This window comes from Zonotrichia leucophrys, chromosome 2 (genome assembly GCF_028769735.1).
Source record: "Zonotrichia leucophrys gambelii isolate GWCS_2022_RI chromosome 2, RI_Zleu_2.0, whole genome shotgun sequence".
Taxonomy (NCBI): domain Eukaryota; kingdom Metazoa; phylum Chordata; class Aves; order Passeriformes; family Passerellidae; genus Zonotrichia; species Zonotrichia leucophrys.
The window spans coordinates 80,476,157-80,500,605 of NC_088171.1; the positions used below are offsets into that span (position 1 = coordinate 80,476,157).

The 24,449-nt window shown below is 39.8% G+C and overlaps 1 protein-coding gene across 3 annotated transcripts in view; it reads left to right on the forward strand.

Annotated features, from left to right (window-relative positions):
- The window catches only part of CTNND2 (catenin delta 2), a 641,466-nt gene that overhangs the window by 100,543 nt on the left and 516,474 nt on the right, over window positions 1-24,449 (forward strand). For all 3 annotated transcript variants that reach the window (XM_064705500.1, XM_064705503.1, XM_064705501.1), the window contains exon 2: window positions 20,641-20,774. In XM_064705500.1, coding sequence (XP_064561570.1) covers window positions 20,641-20,774 — 134 coding nt within the window. The remainder of the gene's footprint in view (window positions 1-20,640; window positions 20,775-24,449) is intronic.

Genomic DNA, 24,449 nt, shown 5'->3' on the forward strand with positions numbered 1-24,449 from the left:
CCAGTTTGGGACATTAGTGGTCTTAGTAGATGGATGAAAAACTGTGTGCAACATCAGACCAGAGGTGTATATTTACTTTTTTAGTTCTTTAGTTCTTCTTCAGTGACATGGATGCAGAGATGCAAGACTTTGCTGACAAGTTTGTGTATCACAACAAATGGTGAGGTGCACTCAAAGCACTCAGAGGCCTGGCTGCCATTCAGAGGAGCCTGCACAGGATTGATGAGGGAGCTGGCAGAGACCTTGTGAAATGAGGCAGATAACTCAGTCTTGAGCCTTGGATGGACAAACCCCAGCCATGAGTACATCCTGGACAGTCCCTGGCAAGCAGCTCTGCTGTTACAGACCTGCAGGCCATGGTGGCCAGCAGCCTGAGCGTGAGCTGGCAGGATGCCTTGGCAGCCAACTGCATCCTGGGCTTTGCTAAAAGCAGCACAGCCAGGACACTGAGGGAGAAGTTTATTTGCTTTTAGTCAGCACTCATTAGCCTGGGCCCAGACTGCCATGCACAGGTGTGGGGGACAGCCCAGCACAGGAAAGAGATTGATACACTGGGGCCAGTTCAGCAGAGACCTCCACGATGAGCAGTGGCAGGAGTACTTGCTCTGTGCAAAGAGATGGGACTTGTTAAACCTGGAAAAAAGATGGCTTTGGGGAAACCTAGCAGCCACCTCCTTGTATGCATGAGGAAGTTATGGAGAAGACTGAGGCAGGCCCTTCTGTGAGATTTATGGCTGGAGGCTGACTCATTATTGAGGGGAGGTATTTTGGCTTGACTTTCAGGAAAGAAAAGTTGACCGTCAGTGTAATTAAGCAGTTGAAGAGATTGCCTGGAGAAGCTATAAGATCTTCATTCCTGGATGTTTCAAGAGCTAACTGAACAAAGCCCAAGTAACCTCGTCCTGAATGTTGATCACCTGGCTAAAGCAGGTTTTCCTGATCTGCTTGAATTGGGATGTTGGATCAGAAGGTCTGCTGAGATCCCTTCTGGCTGGAATAATTAATTTTGTATGATCATTGCTCATTTTAAACTTGCTTCTTTCTTAATATTCACCTTCTTACCTGCATGCTTATTAAAATCCAGCTTCTTGACTATAAGCAATATTTAAAAAATTAGTTATACTTTGGAAAACAGGTTTGTTCATATTGTCATTCAGCACTCACAGGATTGAGTTCTTACATTTCAATATACAGACATAACTTAAAAGTGTGCAAAAATTATATCATTTTTGTAAGGGATTTTAGTTTGAAATAAATCCTCCTCCCCTGCACTGGAGGAGTATTATATCAACTCCTTTTCCAAAGGAAAAAAACCTCAACAATTAATTCTATCATAAATGCTGCATACTTAGCATAATTATTTTTGTACTGAATCTGCATGTGCTTATGTTTCTGCTGAAAATATTGTACTAAAAAATCTCAGATGATGCCTAATTCTGTGTGTGGGGGAAAAAAAAAAAGATACAGGCAAGCTTGGGCTTGGATGTTTTCATGTCAGGGACAATTTCTAAGTCCTGGATAATTATACTCATCTTTCCAGAAGAAGTTCTGAACAACCTTTTGATTATATAGCGTGTCCCTGATGAGCTTGTTTGTTGATATATTTATCATGCATCTCAGATGCAATTCATCTATCTAATTTTAGCTACCTGAGAAGGTAGTCACTGAGTTTAAAATAGTTGCCTAGGCACCCGCTACAGGTAATAGAGATGATTCTTCCTATCCCCAAACATGAGTCATGCTGTCTGCCTCAGAGGCTTGACTTGTGATAAAATTAATCACCCTGCAAAGCACCTCTTTTACCCTATTAAATAGAAGGGGACTTTAGGCACTTAGCTCTTCTAGGAGAACAAGTTTAATATGCTTATGTTTTAAATCTCTACATTCAGACTCATCCTGTGTCACTTTTTGTTTCTCAAATATCATAGAAATATTTGGGAGAAACAGAAGTGAGCCTAACCAAAAAAATAAATTGCTTTAAGCTATCCTTAGATGTGGTAACTGATGCAAATGTCTATTTCAGCATAGAAATTTGTAATATAACTCAGCTGGAGCCCATATCTGGAGCAGATATATACCTGGTATGATGATTTGTTGGAAACATGAAGTCAGCACCATCTGTACTACAGAGTGGGTTGTTTGCAGGACATGATGCAGTGGTGATGCTTGGTTTGGGGCTTATTTCTTTGGGGTTTTTGGAACTGGTTTAGGTTGTAGTTTTTTTGTTGTGGGGTTTTGTGCATGTGTGTGTGTGTGCATTTTTTTTCATTTCTCCATCTCTGGATATCTCACAGGAGACATTAGTAACTGGAAAGGTTGACAACACACCAGTGTTTTGGATACTGCTGAGCAGCGCTGGCACAGCGTCAGCTCTGTCTCTCAATATTCCCCACATCAAGGGGCTGGGCTTGAGTAAGATCCTGGGAGGGGACACAATCAGGCCAGCTGACCCAAAATATCCAAAGGGATATTCCATGCCATATGACATCTGCTCAGATATAAAAGCTAAGGAAAGGAGGAGGAAGGTGTGGCATTTTTTATCTGCAATGTTTGTCTTCTGGAGCAACTACTATGTGCACTGAAGCCCTGCTTCCTGAGAAGTGGCTGAACATTACTTGCTAAAGTAGAGAATAATTTTTTTTTTTTTGTCTTAACTTGTGCTCGTGAAAACTTTTGCTTTTGCTTTAGTAAACTCTCTTATCTAAACCTATGAGTTGTTTTCCATCTTGTTTTTTCTCCCCTGTCCATCTGGGAAAGGGAGTGGTAGAGCAGCCTGGTGGTCACCTGGCATCCAGCCAAGGTCAACCCACCACAGTAGCATTGGGAGACTGTGGAAACTCTAGAAGTGATGTCAGTGAAATAAGACTCCAAACCTATACTGGACCTTCCTATTCTTATGCTCCTTTTTCTTGATTGCTAGCTAGACTTAAAAGCAGATTGATGTTGGATACATACCTCTTTTCTTCTCCCTTAGCAATACATTAATCCTCTTCAGGACAAGTCAGACATGAGTTTGTATCTACTTCAGATTAAACCAGATGAAATCTGAAGTATTACTTCTTTCTTTTCTTTTGGAAAGTAATTGAAAGCAAGTTCATTCTTCTAGCAGCAAAATTGTGTGTACTTCATAGAAAACTCATGTAATTGATAAGCACTTCTAAAAGCCCAACTTGAACTCCTGGGCTAAAGGTGATAGCAATAATGCTCAGCATTCAAAGACTGCCTGCAGCTGAACAATGAAAGCAATGCCAAATCAGCTCAAAATGTAGAATTTATCTGAGGGTTTAAGGTGCAGGACAGGAAACAGCTGTCTGTGTTAAGATTTCTCTTTTGTGGGCAACACTGTAATAAGTGTTAAGTCTAGTGGATTAATTAGAAAGACTGTTCTTTTGGGGTTGTACATTCAAACATCTCTGGCAAATTCTGACACCCCTGTTAAAAGAAATGGGTGATCATGAATACAGCCAGTGAAGTGCTGTTTCTTACCTTGTACTGTCACTATGTTTAGTATTTTCATTCAGTAAATCCTGCCTATGTTTGCTGGTCATAAATTAATGATTTTCTACTTACTTTAAATGTTTTAGAGTGCTTCTTTAATTATTTTAGAGAGATCCTGAAGTTCTAATTACCTTAGCTTTGAGTCACTTTTAATCTCTTAGTTTCTCATAGCTGGCTTTACTGCAGACAGGTAAATTCCAGTGGATTTTTTTTTTCCTTTGCGTGTCTGGACTAACAAGCCCCAAGTATCTTATCAAATAACAGTATCAAATAGCTTATGAATAGTACTTGTGAATAATTTATTGTTTAGTCAGAAAATACCTGCATGTGTTAAATTCTGTGCTTGATTGACAGTATTGAATTCAGTAGAGATCTGCATATTATGCTTTTATGATAATTTTTCTAGTCTTTTTGTAATTTGTACAGTCTTCAGGGCAATGCATCTTCATTTGCAGTTGAAGGCTCTAGATATTCCAATAGTTCAAATAATTATTTTGCTGTTGTGCTCTGTAGAACAGAAACACTTCCAGAGATTCCACTTTCTTGAGAGATTTTTTATAATGCAAACACAAAAAGATACTCTCCAAAAATACAAGTATTGGAAATGCCTGAATGGTTAAAGACGGGGGGAGTGTGTGTGTGTGTGTGCTTAATTACAAGACAGCTGCCTGGATAGAGTATTTAAGCCCAAACAGTGAGCTTGTGAAAAGTATAAGTGGCTCAAAATAGGATCTTAAAATGAGAAGTGCTAAACACTGCTAACTCTGTCTGCAACCAGAAAGAAAATTGTGAAACTTCCTCACCAGCTTTATATCATGGAATTCCACCAGAACTCTTTTAAAAATTGCTCCCAGCAAATTTAACTTCCGGCTGTTGCTGACTGCTTTCCTAGAAGCTGTGATGTCTCAGGTCTGCAGTGCTCACCTTCCCCCTCTTTACCAGCTTTATTTCAGGAAGCAGCTCTTCTCATCTTAGTCAAGGGAGGGGAAAGGAAGAAGAGGCACAGGGAGGAGTGGCACCTTCTTTCTTGGCTTCCTGCCCACATGCTTGGCCTCCTCCCCAGTATCATGGGATATATCTCTGGCAGTATATTCCTGAACACTATGTTTGTTTAACTTGTGCAAACGTTTTTTATGGCAAAGAAATTTAATTTTCTGTTATGATGTGTAATTTGACAGGATGAACATGCAATTAGAATCACAAAAACAACTGAGATTCTGTGGATATAAGTAGATTAAAGATTGCTGTATATACATTCAAAGTATGTATGTAGGAAGTTAAAACTAGGTAATGCAAGCAGCCAAGATCAGCACTGGAAAATGTGTATAACTTAAAAGAATTGTGTGTATGTCTTTCCATGGGCACTCAAATGTATCTGCTTTGAGTGGATGTTGCTGCCATTCCAGCCACTGCAAAGGAATTCAGTGCTGTCTCACATCAACCTCACAATGAAAATGGGAGATAACAATTATTACACAGCTCCAGTTTAACCCAACAAGGCAATTTTAAGGACTTATGTATTGCAGTAATTTAGCTTTAATTCTGTTGAAGACTTGGAAAATAGTGTGGGTTTGAAAATAGTATTCTCAAAAGAAAGAATGATTAAAAGAAATCAGTCTGCATGAAGACTGGGATACATTCTCAATCCATGAGAGTGTTTAAGGAAAAAAGAAAGGAGTAGTGTATCTTTGTAGGGCAACGCAAATGGAAGAAGTAGATGCTGGAGGATGTGTATTGAATTGAATATATTGATTTCTTTTCTGTTACTGCTAATAACTTTGAGTTAGAAAAACAGAGTTACACAGTGTATAATGAAATTCAAGTACACATAAATCACAGGTGATTTTCAGTTCTGTGTAACTAGCTGGTTTAAACCCAAGTCACTGAAGTGAGAGCTAACTTTCTTCCTATGCTTAACTGCCACTGCAACTAAATTATTGTTTCTGATCTTTTAGCATAGTCTTTAACAATGGGCCCATTATTTAGTAACCAAATTTTGTACTGTTACATGCTCTTGACAAGTCCTGAAAAAGTAAACAGGCCCTCAATAAAAGCCAGTGATATGATAATATTGTAAAAGAAGGCCCTAGCTTTAGGCTTGCAAAGAAAATTATTGCAAGTTCTCTTGCTCAGAATAGGGCGAGGTGTAATAAAAGTGTAATCATAATTAAAGGTCAATTTATGTTGCTGTGTTAGTTTAGTTACTTATCTTCACTGAAAAATGATCCAGTATCTCTGTTCTGGGAGAGTTTTGTTCTTCAAGCAGCACATCCCTTGCACTGAAATAAGGAATTTGATTAAGGTTCTGATGGTACTGTAGGACCATTCATTTGGGCGAGTTATGGTGACACTTCACTGTTTTATGAATGATTAGTCAGTTGATGCCGTGCGAGGTGGCTTTTCACTTGTGGTCTTGTAGGCAAAATGGCCATGGATAAGCAAGATATGATGTACGTGCTTCACAAATACATTTCAAACCATCAGTCTGAGCCTCCTTCCTGCTTAAGTTTAGTCAGCCTGTGTTTGGAGAGAATTTCTTCTCAAGCAACAGCAGAGCCCTTATCTGCTTCCTGTCTTTCATTGCTTAGCAACAAAAATATTTGAATGAACTAGTTCTGCACTTAGAATCACAGAATGTTAAGGGTTGGAATGGACCTTAAAGATCATCTATTCCCAACATACCTGCCATAGGCAGGGTCACCTCCCACTGGAAAAAGATGCTGAAGGCCTTATCCAATCTGGCTTTGAACACTGCCAGGGCTGAGGCATCCACAATCTTCTTGGGCAACCTGTTCCAGTGTCTCACCACTCTCACAGTAAAGAACTACTTCATAGAGTCTAACCAAAATTTCCCTTCTTTCAGTTTGAACCCATTACCCCTTGTCCTAATACAGTCGGGTCTCACAACATCAGAGTAGAGGGGAAGAATCACCTCCCTTGACCTGCTGGCCAAGCTCCTTTTGATGCAACCCAGGATTCCATTGGCTTTCTGGGCTGTGTGTGCATACTACCTGACCATGTTGAGTTTTTCATCAACCATCACCCCCTGGTCCTTCTCCACAGGGCTGCTCTCAACCACGTCTCCGCCCAGCCTATCGGTGTGCTTGGAATTGCCATGACCCGAGTGTAAGGAACTTGCACTTGGCTTTTTGATCCTTACGAGGTTTGCACTGGCCCATCTTCCTGACCTGTCAAAGTTCCTCTGGATGGCCTCCCTTCCCTCCCTGTGTCTAACACACCATCCAGCCTGGTGCTGTACTTGCTGAGGGTACATTTAATCCTACTGTCCATGTCACCAGCAAAGGTGCTGAACAGTATCAGCCCCAGTACCAACCCCCGAGGCACACCACTGGTCACTGGTCTCCACTTGTGCAATGAGACAGACCACAATCCTTTGCCATTCCGACAGTTCATTGTCCTCCAAGTGGGTTATCCACCAAATGCATGTCTTTCCAATTCTGGCCACAAGAATGCCATGCAGGACAGTGTCAAGAACTTTGAGTAAGTCCAAGGAGACTATATTGGTTGCTCTGCCCTGTAAATCAACTGTAAAACAACTGGCTCTGAGAGAGTTATACAAAGGTTTAGGTTTATTTTTACTTTTCCCCCAGCAATTTTTTACTACTATTTAACAGATTATCTGACTCTTTGTATATCAAACAGGAAGAAGACAGACTTAACATAGCCAGTCTATTATAAGCCTTGCAAATGATGCTTAACTGATATATTTTAAGAATGCTCTCAACATATGAGTATGATGTAAATTGATACCCCCTTAGTGTGACAGAATGAAGGCTGAAACTGTTAGACTAATTACAGTCTTACACAACTTAAATATACATATTTATATTCTTTTCTGTCAATAAGCTATCTCCTGGATAGTATAATTTTTGGCTAGAAAGAAAGTCAAACAGAAGATACATACTGTGAAGGGACACTGGGTTCAGTTTAACTGTGAGGGGTTAGTAATTTCCAAACTTTCAGACAAACTGTGGAGAAAATGCAGTTGTCATCACATTCTTATAAAGATTGTCATTGTTTACTTAAGTATATTTCAGTTAAATCCAAACTTTCAAACTTGGTTTGGGTGTGTAAAGTATACTTAGCAGAAAATGATCCATTAATGCAAGGACTTCTGCCTGTGCTTTCTGGCAGGCAGAGATCCAGAAACAGTTTTCTACTCTATCGAATTTTTTTTATGACTATGTTTCTAATGAACTTTATTAGTTAATGTTTTGGCAGAAATTTCTGTCAGTATTTCGTTCTATGAAAATCCAGATTTCATGCTTGGGAGCCACATAAAATATTCCTCTGTATAGAGTTGAGAAAAATGGCTAGGATTGGACTGATAGAATTTCTGGTTTGTTTTCTCCATTAAATTGTACGTATTGTCACATAGATCGAAGAAGTTTGACTCTTGGAAGAGCTGAATTCAACTCTGATGCCCTTTAGATTTCTGTTGTGTGTTAGGTGAGATACCTTGCCTCTTTGTGACTCTATAGGCATGAACGGAGTTTTAAGTGTCACACGATTTTGATATCCCATTAGAGAGATTATTTCGTCCAGTAGAAAATCTGGGCAGGTTAGTGCAATTGTTCCTTCACACATCTTCTCTTTTCTGCAGAGTGACAGTGAAGTCAGGGAAAGAATGCAGGTGGGTCAGCACAGTGTTTCAGGCTGGACTGTGTGCAGACCTGGTGTGGAGTCATAGGGTCCCCCAGAGCACTCTCTGATGCTCTTGGGTCCTCTGCATGTTGGTGAGGTGGTCCCTAATCTTGCTGTAGAGTCATGAGGTTCTCACCTCTCACTTTTGTACTCTGGTCTCCTGCAATATTAAATATCCTCTGTTATAGGACTAGGAAGGGAATATCACGTTGGTAATGAGTCCTGTCAGATCTTGATCTTTCCCGATTTGCATTTGCTGCTCTTGCTGCTCACAGTCTGTTCCTGATACGGAGTCTTTGCACTTTTTGATGATCATCAGGCAGTTTGCATAGTTTGGCTGCCTGTTTTCTTCAGCACACAAAACTAATTCTCTTTTTCAGGACAGCTGGCTGACTGTATTTCATCTGCTTTTGCCACAGTAAAGACCTGTTTACCATTTACTGGCTTATGCTAACAGCTACCATGTCTGGACATAAATCATGCTAATTGCTACAGAGAGTGAAGAAAAAACACTAAGTTCTGTATTTATTTTTTCTTTTGTCCCAACTTTCTTGGTCATCAAGTCTGTTTAGGGAGCTTCCCATTCTGCAGTGTTATTTGTGGAGATACCCTAGACTCTCAAAATATTGTAAAGAGTTTATGAAGCAAAAAAATCAAAATAATGGATGACAAAAAATTTATGTGGATAAACTTGAAATGATGCATATATGGAGAACAAGAGTAATATGACATCCCAGCTTTACACAGGAATCTGATTTGGGATTTGCTGCTTTTTGTGGGGCTTGGGCTGTGTGCATAAGCCTATATCAAAGGAATGAGAAGACAAGATCCTAATGTTCCCATTAGGAGTACAGCACTCTTCAGGAAAACACTTAGGAAATGTTTGATTGTCAAGCTCATCTTTGGCTGGGGGAGGTGCCTCCAGATGTTTAAAAAGCAGATGTCCATAACTCAGCAGATCCCTACTACAGCATGCTGTGAACAAGTGAGGAGATGAGGTGAGGGCTGTGCTCATCTGCCAACCCTGTATTTAAGGGGTACAGGCATGGAAAGAACCCCCCAGTTATTGCTGTCTTGGTTCCCTAGGGCAGCCCTACCCACCAGACATTGTGTCTCTGCAGGTCAGTCTGGAGGTAGGTTGCAGAGTGTTGTGTGGGGCTTGGAAATATGCATTCTGCTGTCTGGCTCTAATAAAAGGGAGAGATGTGAGCAAAGAGGATTGTACAATTCAGTATGATATATATAAGTAAGCTCCTTAACTGCAGGAATTAGTGAGGAAGTAGATTAGTCCTGAGATTACACCAATACCAGAACTGTCTATCCTCCTTCAGGTTCAGAGCCATGGGAGACATGAAGAGTAGTCAGCATGAATCAGCCTGCAATTTAAATTTAAAGTAGTAGTAATAAAGAGTCTAGAACTTGGCAAGAACTTTAGTGGATTATTTACCTCAGAGTCACAGGGCTGTGCTTTTGCCTTGCTATTTCTGTTTTTTGAAATGAACATGTGTCCTCAGATGTTTCTGCCATTGACCCTATCTCTTTCATTACAAACTTCTTTTTCCTCTGATTACTGTTGGTGGTGTTTGGAGGAATTAGTCGTGATGTGGTTGGGGTTTGACTCTGGCTGGCAGCTAAGCCTTCACCCATTTGCTTGGTAACCCACTACAGCAGGATGAGGGAGAGAACTGGACAGTCAAAAGTGAGAAAAAAAACCTCGAGTCAAGACAACAACAACTTAATAGATAAAAGGAAAAAAAAAATAACAAATTGTGTAAATGCACTCACCACCATCAGACTGATGCCCACAAGCCCCCAAGCAAAAGCTACTTTGGAGAAACTGCCCCCAGCTTAAATGCTAAGCATGACATTGTACAGTATGGAGTATTCCTTTGATCTGCTGGGGTCAGCTGTCCTGGCTGTGTCCCCTCCCTACCCTGCTGAGGGGCAGAATGGGAAAGAGACAAGGCTCAGTTCTGTGCAAGCACCACTCAGCAGTGGCTGAAACTCTGCTTTTTAATCACAGTGTTACCACATGAGCTTCTATAAAGAAAATTAACTCCATTCCACCTGAACAAAACATAATGCTACTCTTTTTTTTTCAATTCACCCCATGGCAATAAATGACCAACTGATGAAAAAAGAAAACCCAACAAAATATTATGTTAGTATCACCTACTCATATGGTGTCTACATAATAGAAGATTTTAAGAATTCATTGGAAGGACTGTTTCTGGCTTTTGTTTGTAGATGTGCATTTTGCTCTCTATGCTTGGGGATATTGGCATTGTCACTGAAGTAAGAACTCCTGTTCCCTCAGTAAGAGCAGCAAACAATATTCTTTCATTGGATTCCATGAATGAAACAAATTTGCTTGCTTTATGAATAGATTTTTCAGAAAAACTGAAATAAATCTTTGCAAATCCTCATGCTGAGGTCTCTAAAATACTGAGAGGAGGAGGAATTTTGATGCTGGTTTCTCTATATGATTGCCTAACTAACTCCAAATGAAATATTTTCCTAAGAATTTGAGGAGGTTGCTCAGTTCTCAGATGGTCATGCTAGCTGGTTAGGGTAAATCCTTACAGATTAGGATGGTGGTTTCAGGGCCAATGAAGTAGGAAGAAGTAGCATGTGGTTTATCTGTTCTGATTAATCACTTATTCAGCTGCTACAATAAATTGACATGGAAGGGGGCTGGGGGTAGTGAACTGACACAGCTCTGGCTTTGTGATTTGAGTCTGATCTTTAAATCTTCATGCACTGGTCAGCAGTGGTTCGAGCTCTTGTTTGAGAGAAAAAAACAACAAAGGATTACAATTAGACTTTGCCTTTTTTTCCAGGTCCTTTGGCCAAATGCTGTACCTTTTTTCTCATAAGCACTTCTGAATTATCCCGCTAAAATAATTGGGAATTACTTAGAATTTTTGTTTAATTTTAAGGAGGCTGGCTGCATAAGTAATTCAAAGTATTTGAAATTGTAAACATTATAGCAAAAAAAAAAAAAAAAACAACTGCCATGCTTTATGACACATTACTTGAGCAAAAAAAATATTTAGCAGGATCATATTGAACTAAAAAGTTTGGAATCATTGCAGATGGCTTAAGCACTGGTCAAGACTTCCAGTTTCATACAGCCTCCAGTGCTCTTACACTGGTTAATGTAGACAGGGGCAGGAAAATATTTGATACAGCCTGTGGAGGCCTCAGGCTGTTGTGTATATAAGACTCTTCATTTTGCTTCCTCTATGCAGAGCAGGGAAATAGAAATATTTTAATCAAGACACAGGGCAGAAGTAGAGAGTTCCTGAGGAAGAAACTTTTTTTGTCTTGAGTTATATCATTGGAATGTTTCAGGAAATGCCTTTTGAGTCAGGCATCTGTGGAAGAGAAGGAAATTTTAGGTATTTCATGTTTATCTATTGGACTTTAGAACAGGTGAAGTCAAGGAAAATACTGGAGGAAGTTTTCCAGTATAGCTGCTGTTCTGTCAGGTTTTAGAATATTGTTGTCTTTATCCTTTACTTTAGTGGGAATCTTTTGTGTTTTCTACCACACTTCTGCAAAGAGCAGGAGGGTAGAAAAAGAAATTTTATGATCTAACTAATCTGAACCTTAACTTTGCCTAAACTTTAAACCAGAGAATTCTTTTACACACCCTTAGAGGCCCTAAATATTTGTACAGTCTGGTTGAAATAACTGAGTGCAACAAGCTGAAGTCACAAAAGAAGACAAAAGCCAAGCTCATCTGTTTTAATGAGCAGGGAGATGGATGAGTCTGTGAACAAAGAACAATCCCAGAAAGAAAACAACCCCTGCTCTTTGGAAAGCCCTCGTGATATGTTAGCTAGAATAAGAGGAGTGCTGACTGATCCCACATATCCTTGATCCTTAATTGAGTCTAAGCCTTTCCAAAGGTCTTTAAGATATCGTGTCTCCTTTAATTAATCTGTTTTCCTGCCTTAGTAATTTCAACATAGGAGATATATGCTTTGGGATGTTGTGATAACTACTTAGGCAATCAGAAGACATTTTCGCCTTCAAGGTATTTGGCAGGTTCTGGCAGTTTTTCTTATCTTACTGTTGACTCAAGAGATTATCAACCTATTTTTAAGAACACTTACCCAGACACAAATTGAACCAGGCTTGTCAGCTAAGATAGGACAGTAACAGAAATCTGTGATTTCAAAGGGGTTTTGTGCAGGAGGAGGGAGGGCCCATGTTTACAGACCTGTTTCACTGTCACACCAGCTGCAGGATTCAGATTCATTGCAGAAAAACTCAATGCAGCATTAGTAGGCCTGTGTCCTGCTGTCTAGAGCCAATGCTATCTCAGCCTTCAGACACTTCCATAGTTTGAGGTTACTGAAGGAATAATGGGTCATCTTTCTACTGGGAGTGATAATTTGCATATTTAAATTCTCAAGCAGTGCTGATTTCTATTTCTTCCAGTTGGAATCTTATTCCAAAAGCCTAATGTAAACATATTTGTTAGTCTACTGGTTGTATGTGATAATATGTCAATTGACTTTACAATATGTAATAGTGAGAATTACTATTTTGGGTATTTTTCCCCATCCGTATCTGTAACTAATATGATTTGTGATACATATAATAATTTGCAATAATGACCAGACCTATTTAATTCTGGGTCATTTTGACTCATAATTTATAACCACTGAATTCTTAGTTTATCGGAATGACTCAGCGAACAGGTAGAAACAGGATCAACTTTAGCCCTTCTGACATCATGCTATTAGTTTAGATATCATGAGATTAGTTTAGATATTTAGTAAATTTAAGTGTAGGAACAGTTTGTGGTAAAAAAAAAAAAGAAAAATTAAGTTATTTTCATTTTATAGTAAGTCCTCATATATTTGAAACAATAGAAAAAAGGTTAAAAGGTAAGAGCAATTCTAATAGGAACAATCAAAATGCCTATTATTAAATTCTAGTCATACCACAATCTCTACATAGCATGTGTAAAGTAGAGGAAAGGAAGAAAAAAGTTTTCTTGATGCATGATTGCATATTGGATTATTTTAAGTGACTGATTCTTATCCAAGGCTACTTCAGTATCATTTGTGGCTTTCCAGATGAGCTCAGTAACATGCCAGATTTGATTACTGTGCAGTAAGACAGCATGACTTACACTTTTATAATGAATGCCCTCACTGATTAATGGTTCACTGTACAGGAAGAACTCACTGCTGTGTACATGTTTCTTACTGCAGTATCTTTTTATTAAAGAAAGATATTTGGATTTTCTGATTTCTATGATTTGATGCAGTTTCTAGTGTAGCAGCTGACTTGGCTTTTGCCATGGATTCTCAGACATTGTGGAGCTGATTGGTTTGAGGTTTTTTTAACCTACATGTACTTTCTACCCATGAAAGAGTGATAAAACATTAGTCTACATAAACATCATTAACAAAGTTGCTTTTAGAGGAACTTCAATCTGATATTTAAACCTGAAAGTCTTCCTCTTTATGCAACATTCTCTCCTTTAAGCATTGATGCTGCGGCTTCTTAAGTTCTAAATTTTTTTTCTGTGAATGAAGCTTGTTTTTTTTCTGATGTGGAGGAGGAGAATAAGATCAGTGAAAGGCAGATGTAACTACCCCATCTAAGAAAGAGCAGAAAGACTGGCAATGTGTAATTAGACAACTATGCAACCAAATTGTTTTCACCAATGACATCTTCATGACTATACTTCTTTAGTTCCCTATGTAGCAAATCTCTGCCCATAATCTATGTAAAGTGTGCGTGGAAAATTAAACTTTTGAGTGAAACCTCATCATCTGACATTGCCATTTTCATATGCATTTTTAAATCCCATAAATATTTTGCTTTATCTAACGATTTATTTATGGTGTAGAATGGACCTCTGTGCCTGAGTTTAGCCTGAAGAGATTTTTGCAATTTGACCTTGGAACTAGCTACATTGGATGCCTCAGAGGAGGCATGACATCCTCCTTCAAGGAAGGGTGTCTGCCATCCAGCATCCACTGCCATCCCAAGAGTCACAGAAGGAATGTGGTCTTCCCATCGTTTATTCTCCAGTTCTGAATGTCATGCTATTACTGTTGCCAGATATTTGTGTGATCTAGTCATAAAGATTTGGATCGCAGAGGTACAAACTGATGGTTCTCTGTGATCATCGAGCCGAGCCATTACCCTAGCACTGTGAGTCCACCATGAAACCATGTCCTTAAGCACCACATCTACATATGTTTTAAACACTTGCAGGGATGATGATTACACCAATTTTCTGGGCAGCCTATTCTAATGATTGACAACCCTTTTGGTGGAGATTTTTTTCTAATATCCAGTCAAAACCTCTCCTGGCAGAACTTGGGGCTGTTTGCTCTTGTTGTATCATATGGTGCTTGAAAGAAGAGATCAACCCTAAGCTCCTTTCAGGTGGTTGTAGAGAATAAGGTCTTGCCTGAGCCTCCTTTTCTGCAACACACCGCAACATCCAGGCTAAACAACTCCCAACTCCCTCAGCCTCCCTGCTCTGGACTCGCTCTAGCAGCTCAATGTCCTTCTTGCTGTGAGGGGCCCAGAACTGGACATAGGGTTTGTGGTGCCAAGTATAGGGTGATAATCCTTTCCCAGGTCCTGCTGGCCACACTATTGCTGGTACAGGCCAGGATGCCATTGCCGTATTGGACACCTGGGCACACATGGATCATGTCTGGATGGCTTCCAGATCCATTTCTGCTGGGCTGCTTTCTACCGGGCTTCCTCCTCACCTTATCCCTATTTCAGCGTGGGGCCTTCCCAGGGGCCGCAGGGCCATTCCTGCCGGGTCTCTCCTGCCCCCGGCCCTGCTCCCGCTGTCCCCTCGGGGCTTGCAAGGCTGTTTCTCGCTCGCTTCCCCTGGCTCAGCCCCGGCTGCCGGGCAGCATTTTGCCCTCCCTTGCCCAGGCTTTCCCCGGGGCTCAGGGGCTCAGCCGTGCCCTGCGCTGGGGCCGCTGCAGCCGCTGGCACCGCCTGGGGCCGGCCCGGGCAGCGCCGGCCGCTCGCAGAGCCAACATCGGGATACTGCGCCCAGCTGGGGAGAGAGAGGATGGTCTTGTCCGGATTTACAGGGTTGGTTTGGGGTTTTTTTTTATTTTATTTTTTTTAATTGAGTTGAAGTTTTTAGATGCTCTTAGAAGCACAGGAAAAAAAAATTCAAGGGTCAAACTCTAGACAGAATTTTGCCAGCGCTTTGGAATACGGGAAGCTATGAATTATTTATGTCTGACTTGCCAGTATGTTCCCAAAAGGCTGGTAGTATTTTCCCTGTTCATCTGTCTATGATCGCCTAAGATTTTAATTTGGTTCTCTCAGGAGCATGTTTATGCTCTGACTTACAGAATTTCATCTGTGTTTTTGTGGCTCAGACAGAAAATAGTGTTGCTATTGTGGAAATTAAATGCAGCCAAGTTACTTCTAGCAGTTTCTCAGCTATGGTGTACTCTCTTAAGGTGCTCAGCTTTTCTTTTTCTTCTTGTACTCCCTCTAACTTTCCCTTTGTTTTTGGTGCGAAGTTGTCAGGAGCGTGGGTTAAAAGGCTATTGGCCAACCTACTTTATGATGAAAAAGGAAAAGCATTGAGGTGGCTTTTTTAGAGAAGGAAAGGTATCATGGGAAAATTCTTTTTTGAAGACAACTGGTGGAATTATTAGGGTTTTTGTGCCCATGCTGAACAGTGGAGGAAACAGAGAGATTAAATGTATTGTATTAAACAGCAAAGCAAATTTTCTGCTGATAAGGCCAGTGGAGCCTGGAGCAGAGGGATGTGGCTAAGAGAGGCTGCAGTGAGAGAGGCTGTGCCGGACTGGTTCTGTGTGTTAAATATCTGAAATGACAGGAAAAAAGTCTGATTTGTCGAGAGATTTGGGCTAGGGGTGCAGAGGCTCATTTCACCATATTTTTTTGTAATTCTACAGTACTAGCAGTTTTAGGTCCCACTGAAACCTGAGAATGTAAAATTTCTTATGCTGAAGACTAAGCTAAATTAAAAGTTCATTTCTGAACAGATGTGCAAATGCGAGTGCCTGCTATGGTGATGTTTGCTGTTGAAACACTGTTTTATGTTGCTGAGTCATGTTTGTTTTTAATCTACTGTACCTTCAGTACAGTAGTGTCTCTGCAGCTTGTGAAAATTCATTCTGTGTTTCCTTTCTGTATGGTATCTCTCATACAAATTTATGTAATGAACAAATAACTGTTAGAGTCTATAATGTTAACAGTTCAGCAGGATATCCCAGAACTGTAGATCCAGGGACACAGGGCTACTAAGTGCTATTGGCTGCAGCCTTTCCCCTTGAAGAACTATAGTAACAAATGAACTCATATGATAGATGTTTGAAATTACATTCTCTGTCTAGAACAAATATTTTAATAGGGGCACAACACATTCCTTTTAATGTCATAGACATTTATTTTGATTTCTCTGTTTCTAGATGTCACTCCTTTTAAAAAATATTTTTTAAATCTTTTAAAATCTTTTTCTTCCCCCATATTTTAATATCTATATTTAAAAACAAACAAAAATTATGGAAACATGGAATGGTTGCACAATGTCAGCTACTATCCAGATATTGAGCCTATTTGAACCCAGTACAATTTATGACAGTAGTTGATTATGTCATCAGGGGTTTTTTTTCCATTTAAACTAATGCTTGCAAATGTAGATTAAGAAAGCAGTTATTGAAGTGTTCTTTGGTGAAAACAAAGAGCTAAAAAAAAAGTACGGCCTAAAAATTAAAATTTACTGAAGGTAAATATAGAAAAGATGTTTACAATAAACAAGTTAACAATAGCAGCAGGCAGCTGCTGTCTGTGTCTCGTGGATGTAATTGTTTTGATCTCACATAAACTGTTGTTCTTGTACCAGTAGCATCTTTTTGGTCACAGAGCAGCTTCCCTGTTGGCCACGCAGCCCTGCAGTCACTCCCAAATACCCTTTAAATATTCTGGAGCGTTTGTGCTAGGGCAAACATTCTGTGTAGTCCTGGCCTCCCAGTCTCGTTTCCTTTGCTGGGTTTACTCCTCGGGGAGTGTTGTTTATGGAGCAGCCGATTCGGCAGAGCCTCCCCGCCGGGGTCAGGCGACCCGGGGTCAGGGGCAGCGTGGGCATGAGCTGAGCAGGCAAAGGGGCTTTTCCCAGAGAGCTCCCTCAGCACGGCACCGAGAGCGGGGTGCAGCAGGGTCTGCTCCCAGCCAGGGAGCCTGAAAACACTTCCCCAGGCGCCTCATTCACAGCTCTGGTTGAAATAAGTAGGGCCGGAGATCTTTCTCCTTTTTAATGCCTTTATAAAAAACTAGCTCGGGTGGGAAGAACCGGTGGGTCGCGCTCATGCCGCCGCTGCTTCCAGGAGTGGCACGGAGGAGGAGGAAAAGTGTGGCCATGATGTGTTCTGAAAAATCCTTTCCTTAGGATTTTTTTCTCCTGAGAAGCTGAGCGGCCTCAGAAACAAAATGCAAACAATAGTTATCTGCTGCTGTGGAATGCAACAGGTGCATCTGTGATTGGCCTCATAGAGTTGTTTCTAATTAATGGCCGATCACAGTCAGCTGGCTCGGACTCTCTGTCTGAGGCACAAGCTTTTGTTATCATTCCTTCCTTTTCTATTCTGATAGAATAATTTCTTCTATTCTTTTAGTATTGTTTTAATATAATATATATATCACAAAATAATAAATCAGGCTTTCTGAAACATGGGAGTCAGATCCTAATCTCTTCCCTCATCCTCAGACCCCCGTGAACATGCAGTGCAGCTTTGTCCACTGGTCTGCAGGCAGAACTGCAACTTCAGTCCTCAAGAGAGCATCAGGATGTTCCCTGCTTTTTAGTTTGACATTCCAGCTGGACATCTGTCCAGCTGACATCTTTAGGTTAGGGTGAGCGTAAAAAGGGTCTTAGCGGATACTGGATTCTGTTCCTCACGTCCAGACATCACTCTGATCCGTCAATTCCGTGTTGGCTCGTTGTTTTTAGGGGTTTTTGTTAGGTTTGGTGAGTGGCTTCTTCCTTTGCATTCTGGTTCCGAGGTCATTTGCGTGCCAACTCCGATGTCCCCTCCTCGTCACTTCCAGGAAGCAGCTGGGTGCCGCTCGGAAAAAGGGGGAATTCCTAACCATCAGCAACAGGTAGTTAATAAAAACAACAGGTGATTATAACGGCAAACAGTTAAAACTCCACCCTGGCAGCAACCGGCCCAACCTGTGAACTCCGCAACTTTTTTAAAAATGCAGCTTTTCTCCTCCTAGCACTGGTGTTCCTCCCCAGCCCAGCGCAGTATCGGGGTGCAGTTCTTTGAGCCTCATGCCGCTGTAGTTCCCTGTGTGTCCCGGTGAGCTGCCCCGAGCAGGGAGCACGGCTTCCCTGCGCCTGGAGCAGTGCATGCCCGTCAGGTGGGACTGCTGCTGCGCTTGGCCTTGCTCATGTGCTCGGCTCCCCTGGGCTCCTTCAGGCTGCACAGGCTGCGGAGCTGATAGCAAGGGGGGTTGCATTACAGTGATTTCTGCAAATATCGCTCTGCAAAATTTAACTATCAGGCAACAAAATCAATTATTTGGCCATTTGTAATTTTTTTGTATGTAAATAGCTGCACCAAAAAGAAAACTAGTCTTGTTTCTATTATGAGAATATGATTATTAATTTACTAAGAAAATATAATAACTAGATGGTTTGAAAGCAAGGTAACAGAATGAAGATATGTGTGTGCCTGCATGTCTTTTCTTTGGTACTTTACAAGACAGCAGCAAGTTGCATTGTATGTCACAAACTAGTTAAATTCCTATAACAGAAGCCAGTTCTTTTGTTAAAAAAAAACAACAACAAAAAAACCCAAGAAAATGTAATCCAAGAAGTCCTTTTAGATTGAGGTATTGGAATTGTTTATAAGTTTTGTTCGATCTGCTTGTACTTGTGATACAAGAAAGCAGATTTTCTAGTTTCCTTCTCCCCAAGGTTTTCTAGTTTAACTTCAAATAGTGTTTGTGTCTGGAGCAAGGGCATTACCAGAGCCAAAGATTTGGTATTTACCATTGTCAGCCAGATTTGCTTTCAAAAAGAAAGCTTTATGAAAATATGTAGCTTCTTTAACTAAAATTATATATTATCACGTTCTTCAATATATAAACTAACCTAGCCTGAGATTTAGGGAGATTTTTCTTCTAAAAAAAAACCTGGCTTTTTTATGAATAATCTGTGTTTTCATGTTTTTGTCTTGCATATGTATGCCAGTGTCTTGAGCTTCAGGAAGCTTTGGAAAAATGCTCCCCAGCTGGGCTAGCTGTGTCTTCTTGGGCAGCACTGTGGCTTCAGAGACAAAGCTTTATAATAAGAATGTCATTTTCCCTTCTTTTAGAGATCTAATTTCCATGGCAGACTGATGCAGGGATGCCTGGGCTGGGTATTGAATTTTCTATTTGTTTTTACCCTACTCTTTCCTACTGTTTTCAGTCTTCTCACTTTTTCTAGAAAAAGCTGTATTATTTTATATTTTAGCAGAATAGAGCCAAGGCAGGAATTTTGCTTTTTATGCAAGTGGTGACTGCTCTGAATATGCCCACTGCTCTTTATGAGGCCCATCCAGCTGGCAGCCTGTGGGCCACTTCTCTTGCTCAGAACAATTCTGGCCAGCTCCCACATGAACATGATTTTATCCTATCGTGCCTGTGCATAACCATGCAAGCTGCCTCTCTGCTCCTTTATTTCTGGAATGTGGCACAACGTGTCTGCCTCTGGAGATGTGCCTATAGTGACATTTAAACAGAGATACTGCACTATAGCTTAGCCTTCAGAAAGATAAATCATTCCACAGTCACACCACTGTTTTGCCCTCTGAAAAGAAATGCTAGAAATGCCTTCAAATGCCAAGGCTCTTTTTCTTTTCCTTTTTTCCTTTTTTTTTCTTTTTTTTTTTTTTTTGGTAAGAGAGCTTAAAAATAGCTTGACAACTGGTGTGCTGTTTTTCCATAAAAATACTCAGATAAAATGTTGGCAAAATCACCTTCTAGACTAGAAGAAAGTGTATGAAAGTTACCTAGGTTTAAAATGTTACACATGTTAAATAAACGTGTGTTAGCAAGCAAACACTAGATACCTTATATTTCTCTTATGTATCATTTGTTGGGTTTCTGTTTGCAAAGCGTTTCATGATTCATTACTTTCATGATTCTGTAATTTTATGTTGTATGCTGCCACTGGAATACTATACAAAAATCACAGCTATAAATTATTTGAATCCTGACAAATGTACTGATGGTAACTATTTCAGAGTAAGACTGGGGGATAATTTTTTTGTTTAATTTGGAAATTGTTTATGTTTTAAATAAGTGATATATTCTACAGTATAAAAGATATTCTATAATTTTTACTTTAAATGAGTGTTATTATTCTTGTATTGATATGAGTCTGATATTTATCAGGTGTATGATAACAAATCCATTGTTTTATTTTTCCATGAACTGCAGAAACTATGCCTGTTCCAGACCAGCCCTCGTCTTCTGACAAGACAAGTTCCCTTAGTCCTGTGTTGAACACATCCAATGGGGATGGCTCCGAAACTGAGACAACCTCTGCTATTCTAGCTTCAGTCAAAGAACAGGTAGGCAAGTGATGCATCTGTAGGCTGGAAAACTGGAAAACAATAGTATGATTTACTGGGGTTTTTTTGGTTTTTTTTAACAAATGTTTCATAGCTGGTATCTGAATGATTTAGTTCACAAATGCATATTGCAAAGAATGTGAACCATTTCTTCATGCTTTAGTATACTTTTGGAAGCTTTCCTACAGTAAGTTTAATATAATTTAATTGAATTGCTCATTTTATTCTCCATTTTCACACTTTACTATGGATGGTGGTTTTCTGATGTCTCTCCTTTTATTGTTGGCATCTGCATGTGGAGTTACAGTATACTGGCATGTAAGAGTTACAGACAAATGAATTGTGGATAAGGTGTGTTATTGTAGAGTTTTTTAAGGATTAGTAAGAGCCCTAGGATTTTAAAATTCATATACACGTTTTTGGGAGTTTTGTGTAAAACCTAATGTGAGATTGTATCAGGGCAAAACTGGGTATAGATAGAGACACTCAGTTTTGGATGATTAAAACAAAAATATTAGAAACTTTGAAGGAAAATGTCTTCAGTGTGATGGTCTGCTTGATGCTAGTAAGACAGGTTTGACATTTTAATGTAAATTTTTGTGGGCTGAATGTCAGAGATTTTGCTTTTAATGCCTTTTTGTACTTTAGGAGATGGTTAATATTTCAGTTAATGCAAACAACTGGTCTCTGTCACTGCCTCCTTTGTTTTGACACATCAACAGGAATTCCAAGGAGAGACATTAAAATCAGCTGCTTTTAGGCAGTTTTCTCCTTGCTGAAGGTATTTAAATTGTTTCTTCCTTTATCAGGTACTGATCTTTCCCTGCCCAAGACATTGACTTGTTCTTGATTTAAATTAATGCATGAGTTCAGCTTATGATATCTCTCAGCCCTGGAATAATAGCTCTTGAGTCTTAGAGATCTTATAAAAATTATAACGTCTCTCTTCCTTGTTTTTTTTTGGTGTATGCCAGTTCTCTCTTTTGGCTGGTAGAGGTTAGTCATATTTTCTGTTCTGAAAAGAGGAGTGCAAAAATGAAATGTTAAAATGTGGAGCTTTGTCTAGAGATTTTTGGCACATCATTGGAATTGAAAATGGTCCATGGTTTAGATGTTCGTATTCTCTTCCATGTCAATGATATTTCTTGGGTGTGTGCCAGTGTTTCAGCCTGTGTCACTGCATTATTTTGTAGAAAAATACCTGCCTTACTTTCTGACTCTTTGATAGTGAAAAAGTGTACAGGAAGATTACATAGATAGAAGCTATATCTGTGTATTGGAATGTGAATCACGGTATAGAATAGTGACAAGAACTTCTTGTTTGGTGTTGGGATTTTCACTAGTTTATACCTGGTTATGTGTTTTACAAATGAACCTTCCACCTTTATAAATCAATTGAGTACCAGAGGAAATTGCTGCTGAATCCACCAGATGAAAAGGATTTCAAGTGGTAATATATTAGCAAAGTTATTTCTGATTCCTGTGAACCACAGCACAAAGGAGTCTGTAATAAAGTAGTTCTGCATTCACTTATGACCAAGAACAGCCTAGCCAGCTAACCTAAGGTACTGCTGACTAAAAAGATAATGTCTTGAACTACTGTAATACAAGGTACCAAAATTTAACAGGTGTTCTCTTAAGGAAATTTGCTTCTTGGCAGCTATCTCTAGTCAGACCTATCTTGAAGCTGGAAGACTGTACTAAGCTCAAAAACAAGCCATAATAATAATAATAATACTAATATCAATAAAAATGACAGTGACAATGGCCGTAGCAATAATAATAATAATAATAGCAATAATAATAATAACAACAACCCCAAGACCCCATCCCCAACCTACTTTCGGCCTTTTTCCTCACAAGATTGTGTGTTTTGACACACTTCAGTTATTTAATGTTCTGTTCTGTTCTGTTGGAAAAATTCGAGGTAATGCCACAATTCTGGTCTTCAGACAGATGAAATACATTTATTCAAAAGTACTGTCAATATTGAGAAATTAAGGTGTTTTTCAACAAATCAGTCATAATTAGAATGGTTTTCAACTAATCAGGTATATTATATTTTCTTTTTCTCTGCTGATGCTTGGCTTTAAAAGATTTCCTTGCATTTGTTCTCGTAGAACACTTGGGGTAACTTCATGTGTTACTTCTCATAAAATAAATAGAGCATTGTCACTGAGTGATGGCAATAAACTGTGGTATCTATGATATGGAAAAAAGTCAAAGGTGTTTGCAATCTTTGAAGAGGATAGGATGCATGAAAGGCACAGAGAAGTGGTAATAAATGTTGTATTTTTTTTTTTTTTACTTGAATCTCCTACGTGAAATTTAAATGACATAATGAAAATTTGTCACATTTTGACGAAATTAATTTATTGGGTCTAAAAAGTTTATTGGGGCGAAAAATGGTGCTTGATATGTCAAATGTAAAGTGACACACATGATTGTCATGACTCAATAAGAAGATTTAGCCACATGCTTTTCAAGCTGAGGGTATCTGTCAAGAGAGAAATTTTGCTGTTGAGGTGTCCGGTTTATCTCGGCTGTTTGAGGGGCCTGGGAGGCCCGGAGGTGGCCTTGGTGCAGCCCGCGTATCAAAGGACGAGAAGAGGCTTCAGTTCTTCTTTCTGGTTTTATGTTTATTAATTGTTTATCTAAAAGATGTTCTTTCAGCCAGACAGAGATCTGCTCAGCAGTCAGCCATGGGCACACTCTGTCTCCCTCCGGGGCAGGCACCTATCTTTATACCCTTTGCTACGTATACAATATTTATCATTTTTCCCCAATACCATCTATTGTTATAACTCGGTGTACTCTTAGTAATAACCAATAGAAAGGTGCCACCGTGGCCAAAGAAGATGGAGGAGAAGAGGAAGAAGGAGAAGGACAGGACACACCCCAATTCCTCCATCTTACTCCTCTAAACCCCCCTGTACATAAATCCTAAACCCTGTTTCTCACCCTCTAATTAGCTAATCTTTCCACCCTTCACCCCGGTGAGGCCCTCTTATCTTCATAAAGGTGTCGTCTCCCGTGTAGGGTCAAAGTCCTGCCACCAGACACTTCTGGCAACATTCCAGGACTCCCGAGACCCCAAGGGTCTCGGTGGCTCAGCATCTCAGGACTGAGATCTTGAGATCCGACATCTCCCCCTTCTGTTTGCCCAAGAAACCCTCTTTTACAATCCGATTCATGGCATCTGGGACGACATGGATGAGGACTAGAAAAGCTATTACAATATAAAATCCTAAACTATTAAAACATAAAATCCTACCCTTAAAATTCTTCTCCAAATGGGAGAAATGTCAAAGAAATCTGCCCTTAAAATTCCTCTCCAAATGGGAGAAATGTCAAAGAAATCTACCAGCTGATCAATATATGATCCTTTGTCAGTTTTCCCTATAATAGATAAATTTACCCCATTGCTCATTGCAATTCAAGACTTTAAGGAGAAAACTTCCCAGTCTTTCGTTCTTATACAGAAATATTCAAGACCCCAAAGAGAAAAAACCCCCCCAGAGTCTTTCGTTTCTCTTGTTTCTCTTCTGAGTTGTCCTTTGCAGTCTGAGTCCCGACTTTTGTCTGAGTATTCGTTTCTTCTTATATCTTGTTGAGGAAAATCGTTGCATAGTTGCAGACTTGTTACGAAATGATGCTGTAGCTCTGCTGACAACT